Source organism: Salvia hispanica, chromosome 4 (genome assembly GCF_029641045.1).
Source record: "Salvia hispanica isolate PSC_SH4W2 chromosome 4, Shi_PSC_v1, whole genome shotgun sequence".
In the NCBI taxonomy this organism is placed as follows: domain Eukaryota; kingdom Viridiplantae; phylum Streptophyta; class Magnoliopsida; order Lamiales; family Lamiaceae; genus Salvia; species Salvia hispanica.
Window position 1 is genome coordinate 32,934,316 of NC_142695.1, and position 12,267 is coordinate 32,946,582.

The 12,267-nt window shown below is 37.0% G+C and overlaps 1 protein-coding gene across 2 annotated transcripts; it reads right to left on the reverse strand.

Annotated features, from left to right (window-relative positions):
• Positions 1 to 2,468: 2,468 nt before the first annotated feature.
• LOC125194461 (P-loop containing nucleoside triphosphate hydrolases superfamily protein) lies at positions 2,469 to 11,686 on the reverse strand. Of its 2 annotated transcripts, XM_048092687.2 has the most exons (7): positions 11,547 to 11,686; positions 9,867 to 11,413; positions 8,754 to 8,894; positions 6,876 to 8,631; positions 5,189 to 5,445; positions 3,806 to 4,617; positions 2,469 to 3,720 (listed from the first exon to the last, which is right to left on the reverse strand). In XM_048092687.2, exons 2-7 carry the CDS (start codon positions 11,259 to 11,261, stop codon positions 2,622 to 2,624), a joined length of 5,460 nt encoding a protein of 1,819 aa, XP_047948644.1. In that variant the 5' UTR covers positions 11,262 to 11,413; positions 11,547 to 11,686; the 3' UTR covers positions 2,469 to 2,621. The 2 variants fall into 2 exon arrangements, with proteins under 2 accessions (XP_047948644.1, XP_047948643.1); XM_048092686.2 differs by having other exon boundaries at positions 9,867 to 11,686.
• Between the last annotated feature and the right edge of the window lie 581 nt (positions 11,687 to 12,267).

Here is a 12,267-nt window from a genome sequence, read left to right on the forward strand (position 1 = left end):
TATGGGGTTGATAATGTTGCAGTGTTGGGATGATGATATTATGACATAGAGTTGATGTTGTTGCAATGTTGGATGGATGATATTGTGACATATGATCGACGATACTGTTTTATTGTGTTGATATATTGTGACACAAAGTTGATGATATTGTGTTGTTTTGTTAATGATACTGCGATAATGTGTCGATAATATTGTGTTACTGTCGATTATATTGTCACAGCCACAGAAGGTTGATGATGTTGTGATATTGTGTTGACGATATTATGAAATACAGGGTGGTAATATTGTATAGTTGTGTTTATGATATATCGCTCCGTTGTGTCGATGATATTATTACAATATAATGATTGTTGTATTGATGGTGTAGTGTTGCTTTGTTAATGATATTGTGAAAATAATATTATAAAAAAATTTCATGTGAATATATGCGATTAGGAGAATCCTCGTAAAATTGCACTTTATTTTAATTATGTGTTGGGAAGAAATAATTTAAATTTAAAGAGTTATACATTTGAGGTAATTTTAGGAGAGAAAAATTAGATAGCTTTAATTTATTATATAATATAATTAACTGCCTAATATTTCTTTTAATCTGAACAAAACAGGTAATTTTAGGAGAGAAAAATTGGATAGCTTTAATTTATTATATAATATAATTAACTGCCTAATATTTCTTTTAATCTGAACAAAACGACCTCACAATAATATTGAAATCCGCTTCTATTAAATCAAACCATTAATTTTCAAATGAGATAAATCAGTAGTTGTGTTTCAAGGGAATATTTTTAGCATAATGCGACACTACAATTATGTACATTTATCTTTATTCAAAATTATGCTACCTATTTGTAGTGTAGGTTAGTTGCGTGTCAAATTACGTCAATCATGCTATGATATTCCAAGTGTGAAATATTGAAAATAAGAAGAGGCATAACTGAATTTCAACATAAGCATTATTCACATGACAACTCTCACCAATACCACAAGTTGATTGGCAAGGTTGGTGTGTGTGTGGAAACACCCCATGTGCCTCCAATAATTAACTTTTTATTTTATGTACCAACTGAAATTTAAATGATAAAAAAACATTAAAGAAAAAGAACTACACCATACTTGTATAAAACAAAACATGGGAATGCATTATGAAATTAAGAATATGCTAACAACGACAAAAAAAATATAAGAATATGCTACAGCAACAAAAATAATATTCCCTTTATCCCCAAAGAGCATGAACGTTGGTTTGACACAAATTTTAATGTATAATTGAAAAAGTAAAAGAAAGATAAAAAAGAAAAAATAGTTAAAGTATTGTTTGTGGAGAATGGATCCCACCTTATTAATGGATCCCACCTTATTAGAGAGAAAATACTTTCTAAAATATGAATGTTCGTACCTTTTACGAACGGTCAAAAAAGGAAATACTTTATATAGTACTTTTCAGCGATAGAGGGAGTAACGAGAAAGGAGGTACTCCATAAGCTAATAATGCATTAATATGGTAATTGGGCCACAAATAACAATATGCTAAATTTTAACGAACAATCCTCTGCTATATGCAAGGACTAAAATTAAAATTTACTAACGGTTGAACATTTATAGAATTCAACGAGACTTCTTTTGCTAGATATATCCGTAAAATTCTTCTGCTACGTTCTTCTTAAGATTTTTGTCAATAATCAAAATTCAAGAACGAGGATCATATTATCTGATTTCATTAGTCAGATTTCGATCAAAGTGACTTTTTTACATTTTTGAAATTTAAAAGTTTTACTCTCCTGCCCCAAAAATTGACAAGGCTGTATATGACACGTACTTTAATATGAAATTAGTAAAGCAAGAGAGAGAAACGACAAAGTCAAAGAAAGAGAGAAGGTATTGGAAATAATGTTAGTGAATTGTTGGGTCCACATTATTAGTGGTGTATGTTTGTTCAAAACTTTCCTTATTTAGACTTTGTCTAATTTTGGGGACGGCCCAAAATAAAAAACTAGTCTATTTTTTTTAGAACGATGGGAGTATTATTTAAAAAATTGTTTGTTTTATTTCTAGAAAAAATTATTAAAAAAACTTTTTTTATCCTTTTATTGTAATTTTTATATTTTATTATTTAAAAAGATCCTTTTACTGTATCGAGTTTTATTAAAAAAAAAAAAAAGACTTTTACCATAAGCCTCTCATGTGAATACATAAAACACAAACTATAAGCCTCTTATGGGGATTTTCTACGCCAAAGAAATGAGAATACATAAAACACAAACTACATGAACCCGATATAAACAAATGAATGTGAAACATGTACAATCACAACTGTTGATTTGTGGTTGCGCAAATGCTACATTTATTTGTTCATCTCAAATTCATGGATTTTATGCGTTTGTGCATAGAGAATTCTCATTGAATCTCATTCTTACAAAATTTGAAAACTCCAGATAAAAACAGCAATACCTTAGACAGGGAAAACGTAGTTTCAAGTAAATAAATCAATAACTTCAACTGTGTAAGCAATATAGTTCAGAACACAAAATTTGAGCGTAGCGTTTACAGACGAACATAGAATATTCCGCAAGTGCGTCAAAATTTGCGGAAGCAACAACCGATGAAGCTATAATATGAAGATGTTAATGTGAAACCTTGCTAGCTACCAACCACTCGATAAGAAAACAAAGGCATAATTTCTCATATTTACAGTGAAAAGAAACATCAGTACCTGTGTCTAAATTAGCCAGCACTCCGTCCTTGAAAACAAATCTGCGATCGATCCCTTTACAAATCTTCTCCTCCTCCCTGCTCGTGTCCTTGCACGTTGCGTGACTGTTATTACAATCCGCCATCAAGAGTTTGCCTGACTTGTTGAGATCTGGTATGCCTTCAGCCTGCGATATCCGGCACATACAGTGTTCTCTACATTCTTTTCCATTCATGCCACAAGAGATTTCACCTTGGTGTAATATTTTACTTAGTGATAAATGAAGATTTGCAGATAAAGAGGCAACAAAATCGTGAACATCCTCTACGGTTGATTGACTTCCTCTACTTTTCCACTCGACATTGATAACCCTCAACAGTAAGTTGCTTAGGGTGACAAAGCACTCCAAACAGCACTGGTAAAAGCATATTGCAACCGAACCACTTCCGGAACTTCTAGGCCCGGGTGAAGAGTTAGAGTTGATATTACTTTGACCTAAGTTTTCACCGGTATCTCTGGACAGAATGCAATTATCGTTTGGAAGGCAATTTGGCTGGTTGCCATTTCCTGCGAGAGTAGAATGCTTATCACCTAAAACTGAGGGACCAGCATGAAATTCTGAACTACTCTCCACGAAACCATTGGAAAGCTTGATAGATGGAACGTGCTCTAGTTCTGCATGATCATCTCCAGCAATTTCTGTCTTAGAAGACTCTATATTAACTCCATTCGGTGCTAAGACTTCTGCCTTAGAAGACTGTAAGTTAACTTTGGTTGGCTCTAAGATGTGTTCATGAGAGCAAGTATCATCATCTATGGCAACTATATGGGAAGGCTCTTGAGCAGTGACAACGACTCCATCACCTGCATCTGCACATTCTGTGGGACTAACTTCCAGGGAGCCTTTCTCGAACACTTCTGAACGGGGTGCATTATTTGCTTTCAGATCACCTATCTTGCGGCCGTCACCTTCAGATGGTCCCACAAAAACTTTGGCATTTGCCTCCTGAATATGAGCATCAACCTCTAGACTGAAAGTAATTCTTATTTTAGTGAAGATAAGAATAAAATGTGACACTAGGCATAATTGCAAAAGCAGTAAAAGAAGGGAAATACCTATGTAGTGCGTGAGCCCAACTGCAAACCATGTCCTCAAGATAAGCCACTTGTGATAGAAGACGAATGAATTGGGTTCTGTCTTTCCCAGCTTGAATTTTGTCATCAATTATTCGAATTAGAGCTTCCAAAACCTTTCGAACCTCAGAGAAAACTTCCCTTAGTGATTTGTATTCACCCCTATATGCTGATAACCCTACAGCGACTAGTCCTCGAACTAAACTAAACTCTTTGCTCCTAATATTACTGGAACTAGAAGCAGCAGCAACATTCTCCGTGAAGTTGACAGGACGAACAATACAAGTGTTGAAGGGCCAGCCTTTCCAGGGTCCAGTGGCATTAGCAAAAGGACCTTCTTTCAACTTGGATGTATACCAGCAAAGTTCAGCAAAATGAGGATAATGAAGAATCTGATAGCCGAATGTTGATATTGCCAATTGCAAGCTTGATTTTCCTTTCAAAGTTTTATTTGTCAAACCACCTGGAATGGAGGGACTCACATGGCAAGCTTTGCTATGACGAACTTGACTAGTATCACCCTCAGCCGTATGATAAGCTTCCACATCAACGGAGTTCATGTGTATATGATTTTCACCATGATGTGACTGAATAAAATACTGTGCCAAATCCTTGGTCAACTCAGCAGCAAATAAGCTAATCACCTTATCATGATCAAATTTCCCGTCAAGCTGCACAGAGAACTGTGGCACCTTATGCCCCAATGGACTCGATTGGATGCAATTCATTATCTCATTCCCAAAGAAATGCCTTATTCTATCAGGAAGCAAAGAAAATGGTACTTCTGCTGTAGCCTGTTAAAGGAGAAATAGCAATAAGCATTTCTCAAAAGAATGTAGCATCTTTTCAATAAGAAATAAGAAGAGAGGAAGGAAGTAAAAAGATTCTTGCCAAAATTCCAGCTTATAGTGTCATACTTTATTACATCATGTCTAAATTGTCCAGTCCAGACCCACTTTTCTACCATGCCCTCACAAAATATGTTTGCGCCTCTATAAGAGAAGAATGAAAGAAATATAACTTTCCATAAATGCTGATCAAATTCAGGAAGGCCTCCGTAAGAGTAGTATGCATGTGTCGTGTTTACATATTTATACAAACATTAGCTTTCCGGGACTAGATGCACAAACCCTAGATATTGTAAAAGGAACACATTGAACATTGGTAGTTTGAGATTAAAATTAGATGAAAAGCTACTACTAAACTTTTATGATTAATAAATGATCTCAACTTTTTTGATATTGTAAAGGAACACACTGAACATTGGTAGTTTGATTTTAAAATTAGATGAAAAGCTACTAGTAAACTTTTCTGATTAATAAATGATCGCAGCTTTAAAAATATAATCAGAGGATGCCAACTTACGAGTATTATCAAGGAGCTATTTACGCGTATAGACTCCACCTGCTCGACGAAAGAGGTCCAAAGGTATGAGGCCTTCCTTGCAGCAGTTTGAGACTCGATACCCTCTGCATGAGCACTTGGGCAGAATTCATATTCCATACCATTGCCAGCATCAGATGTTTCACGGTCATCTTCAGAGGCTTCATGACTTGTCTCAATACCCCACAAATCGATCATTGGCATATAAAGCATGCTAACATGTGCTCCGGCAGATCTCACTGCGACATGTAATATTCATCATTCAGTGCACGAAGAGAAACATAGTAAAAGATTAATTAGAATAATGAGGAAAATATCTGTTTTATAGGCATTTAAGCAATTAGATCAGATCTCACTGTGACATGTAATATTCATCATTCGGTGCACAAAGAGAAACATAATAAAATATTAATTAGAATAATGAGGAAAATATCAGTTTTATAGGCATTTAAGCAATTAGATAGATCAATGGCCTTAAAATGTCTTACTAGCCTAAATTTGAAAACCAACCTCTGCAGAAAACCAAGCAATTATATCATATTCTCATAAATCACTTAATTCCATCCCTCCCAAACATGTTGCTCCAAACCATTTATCATCTATCCAAATGCATGCATACAACTGATATCAATGCTACAAACTGGTATACACACAATATTTATCATCAAAATTGCACTAGAATCATGTTAATGAAGCACAAGAAGAACTAAAGCAAATACTATCTACAAGCAAAATGAAATTAAATACTCCCTTCGTACCAACTAAGTTGAGTCGTATTCCTTTTTGGGATGTCCCAACTAAGTTGAGTCGTTTCCTTTTTTAACAAAAAATAAAACATCCAATCACCCTTACTTTATTCCATCACCTACTTTGCTCTCTCTTTATCTTTCCTACTTTATTCCTCTCTCCTACTTTCCAACACAATTTATTAATCTCCGTGCCCAAAAGTTTTGTATCAACTTAGTTGGGACGGAGGGAGTACTCATTAATTACTAAAACTAAAAAACAAGGCACCGTGCATCAAAAGACAATAAGGCAACTGCTGTAGACATTAATAGGGGACTCTAACTCTCAAGGAACTAAAATCGACCTATTGTATTCATCAAATGCTTACAGTGAGATAGATGAAATGAATAACTCTCTTATATGTTTGTATTCTTATAGAAATATATAGCCTGACAGATTTATGGACGAACCATGTTTGAGTCACCAAAAATAAGAAGGTTATGAACAATCAATGATGAGGTTCTTCCCAGAAATATTTTATTGTGGGCAATTTTTATGATAAGATCACCAAAACTGATTTGAAATCTTGGGCAGAATTTACTAACTAACTATTGACTGATATAATCCTCAATAGTAGTAAGTCACTTCAATTACCACAACCACATGTGACCAGGTCCGACATAACTTAATACACATTATAAGCCATGTAAAATCTAGTATTTGAAACTTGTCGGAAACCAAGACAAACATTGCATACATATCAAGATGAAAAAAGGTCATGGAAGAGAATTTCTCCCTTCTATAGGAATGGCACAGAAATGTAGGTGTCCCAAAGAATTTTGCAATCGAAATTAAAATTAGCATAAATCATAAATGTGCTACTTTTTTCTCCTGAAACAGAACAAATTAATATGAATTAATGAAAAGGGAGATGTTGACATACTCAGTATATGTGTTAGCCCATGAACCATGTCTCCATGTCCTTCATGTGAGATACCAGCCAAATCAAGTTTCCATACATCAACATTGCCAACAAAACAGTGGAGAAGACATGAAGCAAGATGCCTCTGACCAGAACTCGGATCCCCACAAATCAAGACTTGGAATCCTGATTTACTGGATGGTACACAAGATATATTTTGAGACAACACTGTGCGGGCACCCATACACAGAGATTTGGATGGGAACATTTCAGAATGTTCGTCAGTATTTTCATCTGCCCCATTAGAACTGCGTAAGTTGTTCTCTCCAACCAGGTTTGCAAGCAAAAGGTTCTTCTCAATCTCATTTCTAACATTCACATCCTGAAGCAAACCATCAACTTGCAACCACCAATTATGACTCTGCACTTGCCGCTCATCTAAGATTGAAACAATTACATTTTTAATCAATTTGCAAGCCTTTTTAAGGTGAGATGGCAACCAGACACGCTCATCCAGACACAGGCAAACCAGCAGCCTTGTCAGAGGCAGGAGAAGGCATGGAACAAGATGAGATTTAAGAGGTGAAGAAACCATGTCATTAAGAGCAAATGCACTTTCTCTTCGAGAACATGGAGGCGATGCACATGAGAGAGCCTTTAACCAATCTTTTTCCCCCACAGTAAAAGTAGGAATAACAGGGCATCTTCTGTCAGAGCTATTAGTTCCAGCTGCAGCTAGAACATTTTGCAACGGGAAGCTCCTTTTTAAACCAAATATAGCTGCTTGAGTACAAAGAGCCTGCAGATCAGCACCAGCAAATCCTACAGTCTGCTTCGCCACCCACTTCAATAAGGATCCAGCTATTGGTTTAGGCCACTTCTGTGTGTGCAATGAAAGAATTGCTTCTCTATCCTCAGAAGAAGGCAGTGGAAAATAAATTTCCCGATCAAATCTCCCAGGCCTCCTTAAAGCTGGATCAACTGAATCAGGACGATTAGTTGCCCCAATTACGATAACCGAACCTCGAGATTTCAGGCCATCCATCAAGGCAAGTAATGTGGACACAACTGAATTATGTGTTTGATCTTGCTGCTTAGTACGAGAAGGTGCTAAACCGTCTATCTCATCGAAGAAAATTATAGATGGTTGAGATTTCTCAGCTACTTGAAACAAAAGTCGTAGCTGGCGCTCAGCATCACCAACATATTTTCCAAGACAATCTGCTCCTTTGCGTGCAAAGTATGCTATGCGCCTGTCACCACGGGCACAACAACCAACTAGTGCACGCACAACTAATGTCTTACCGGTTCCAGGATATCCATGCAACAGAACTCCCCTAGGAGGTGCAAGTCCTAGATTATTAAAAAATTCAGGGTACAAGAGCGGTAAAATAACAACCTCTTTCATGCATTGAATCACATCTTGCAACCCAGCAACAGATTCCCAACCTGCGAATTGTGTGCCTTGTTCAGAGTTTGCACCACCAATATATGTAGGTGCTATTCTCCATAAATCCCTTTGAAGCCTCTTGCTCTCACGCTTCAAGAATTCTTCATCCTCCCCACGGTTCTCTAACCATTTTTCTTCGGCTTCAATATCATTACGGTATGAATCATTGGCAACCTTCCGCAATTCAAACTTCAGCTTTTTGGCCTTCAGTTTCTTCATTCGTTGAGCATTATGTACTCCATATGGTTGAAACAGATGGCGATGATCAGTGCAGGCAATGAGAAATTTACGATGATCAAAGATGCAACTTTTGGCCCGTGCACATGGCTGCAAAAGCACACATCAATTTAACAGTCAATACCAAAAAAACATGCAAAAAGAAAATTGAGCAAGAAATGAATCCTGAAGTGGTAAAAGAGATGCTAGAACAAAATAGGCTAGCCACTCACTAGGTGGTAAGTTTTGGGACATCTATCAACACGACACCCTATGGTTGCTCCAGGTCTCCTACAGCGGCTGCATTTGAGTACCCTACCTCTGTAGAGCGCAGCTCTCACATTTTTTAAGCATCCAAGTCCAGCAAAATAAACCTGTAAAAAAAAGTTATCAGACTAGTAGATAAAAACTTGCTTACAGGAATTAATAAAAAATAAGAACATGTTAAATGTTTCAACATAATGAATTATAGCAGAAAAAACATGTGATGTGTAAAAAGAAGCCCACAACATTATTGCACATATGATAAAGGAAATGAAAGAAGATATATTTTAATTGCAATGTCAGTTGCTTCCGCATTGGAAGTTGCAGAAGACCAATGATGTAGAGCCTGAAACTTTTTGCAGTTTAATTCACGGATCAAAGATTGTATTTAACCATATAATAAGTCCAGTAAAAGGATGTGCCAACTGCCAAATTTGTCTTGCCTGGTGTCTAGGAAAGCATATTAGCAGTAAGTCGGGTAACCAATATGTTGCAAAAAATGAAAACAAACATAGAAAAGCTTAAGAAGTCAGGCTACCAATATGGCATAACAATCAAAGGCACACACTTATTGAAATTTATTCAAGCCAATAAGTTGCATATCCCCTGTGAAATGAAAGGCAAGACAATGCCTCAGGAATGTTCCTGGCAATGGGCATTGCCTACTGTCCATGCGACATACTACAAATTAATGTGCAATTAGATCCCCAATGCATCCAGAACACAAGACACCGGGCATACCAACTGCAATTATAAACAAAAGATAAAAAAACCGAAAAAACTAATGATCGGATGAACAAAAGACAAAAGATAAAAGATAAACTGAAAACAGAGCTTCTATCCAGCTCTCACATGTTCATTCATACTGGTAAGAAAAGGAGAAGCATTCTTTCGTTCCTAATCAAGTTTCTGTATTTAAGAATATTCCATGAGTAGTAAAACAGTATTTATACAAAGTAATGACACCAATGAATGCATGGCATAAACCAACACTCTAAATATGCGGTCAATATTCCACTGTCTGTTAAGTGAGATATAAGTTATAACTGAAGTAAATATGAAACTCGGAATGTAAAACACACCTCTGGACTCCATACAGCACATTGCTGATGAACCCAAATTCCTGCTATACCAAACCTATCGTTAATAGGACCTAGGAGTCTTCCAAGCCATCCAGATTGATCACCAAATCCATCGCAAACATCATAATTAGGTTCTTCTGATGCAGATGATCCACTGTAGACCTCATTATCACTGCCAGCACCTTCAAGTAAGAGTATTTTTGGAGGTTTGCCATCCGTCCCACCCCCACATAAACCGCAACGCCTTCCAAGTTTTATTTTAGGTTTTCTGTCAGTAACAGCTGGAGGATTGTATCGGCCTTCTGGTTTAATATCAATATCATTTTCAAGAGGCTTTTCAGGATTCTCATCATCCTTTGTTTGGTCAGCTGATCCACAATCAAACTTGGTAGCATTTACTTGGCCAGGTACAATATCACATGCTGATTTTTCCAACTCCACTATTTCTACCCTTATTTCGACGTTCCCATTGCTGTTGCATTCTTCTATTGCCGTCTCTTCAATTACAGTCTCCTCTCCCTGCGCTAACTGTGACGCCATATTGCAATCTATTTCAATTTCATTAGTACACTCCAACCTACACTCCAAAGATAACCCTTCAGCCCCTTCTGCCTCATTTATCACTTCTAAAATCTTGTCTCTGTTCTTTGGTTTCCCATCCTCCGACTCACCTGATGACCCTTCAGCACCTTCTGCCTCATTTATCACTTCTAAAATCTTGTCTCTGTTCTTTGGTTTCCCATCCTCTGACTCACCTTCCAGATCATCCTCCGACTCACCTTCCAGATCATCATCCTGGTTGTCATTTTCCAAAACATTTGATGCTTTAATTCTGCCTGGCCTCTTTGATTTTACAACTGTCGATTTCTCACCTACCAAGGGCTCTTTCTTCATTAAAAACTGAGGTTCCTGATCATCCTGTAACCGATCAAGATCCTGAAACAGCTTTCTCTTGCCCTTCAATGACGACTGCCCCCTTCCTCTTCCTGAAGAACATCCACTCTCTTGCCTGGATCTCAACCTTGGCATCCAACCATCACCTTCCCCATCACTCGAACTTGAGCATGGCATTTCACATTGCGCCCTATCTACTCTCCTAACTTTCTCACCACTGCTACCCACACCATTATCAACCTTCCTCCGCTTTGTAGGCGGAAGAGGTGATGAATCAAGCAACTCAGGCGCTTTACGAACCCTAGTGCTCCTCCGGAGTTCATGTTCATTCTCTTCATCAATAAACTCACTTGACTCGACCTTATGGACCTCTTTGTGGCTCTTATTGTAACCCTTTTCATAAATAGCATCTAATTTCTTGTGCTTCTTCTTCCCCTTATACTTATTCCTAATTTTCTGATCTTTCCTCTTCACAACTGAGTCAAACCGCGATAATCGCATAGCAAAAACCTCCAACACCAATTATACAACCAAAAATCAATGCAAAACTGCTAAATAACTTTCACACCTCTCCCCACAAATCCGTCGCACACATCACACGTTCAATTGAACAATTCCTTCCCCCTTTTCTTCAAAAAGGAGCTTCAGATAGTCTGAAAATAACAAAAACTGAGATAATGAGGCCGATGAGAGACTGACCTTGGATAACGGATCATGCACAATAAACACAAAAAATAAAAGGAGGCCTGTAGATATTAGATTTCAGCCGATTTTAATCGCACACACCAAACTTTCTCCGATTGTGATTCAGATTTTCCGCTTGTAAAGCAAAATCCACCAAATTAGTATCAATTTTTTTTCCTCGGCTGCTAATTGGTTTAGGGCTTTTTGTCTACTGTTAAAGAAGACTGCTTTGGGCGGAGGTATTAAGAAAAGGGATTTCGGAATTCACACTGGAAAAACAATATACAGATACCTGAGAGTTTAAATCACTCGCGTTAGGAGCGCGTTTGCGCACGAGTCAGTAAGGGGATAGGAGCCGGGCCCACCAGGTTTTTATTGGTACGTGGCTGCTGTGTAGTTGACTAGTTGGGATGTTTTTTGACACGCGCCGACCTCTGAGAATAGGGGTATGTTGTGTAACCTGAATTTCTCATATATTGTTGATTTTTGCCACCAAAGATTACCGCCAAAATGGAATGTATGATTTTATTTGGGATTTAATAGTATGAGTATTTTCCTAAAAGTGAAAGAAAATAGTTGGCTACATTTAAATAAGCTATCAAAAGAATATTTTCTAAGTAAATAAAGATACTTTTAATGGAATTTTAGTTTGCTATCAGTTTTTAAATATTTTTGTATATTATCAAACTATTTTGGTAATTAATAATGTTAGTATGAGAAATCAAAACTGAACTAAAATTTAAGAATTTAAGGGCATATGTAGTGGTTGTCCCTTGTCCGCCCCAATCCTTAATTATTTAGGGCATTCATAACCTCGTTCAAG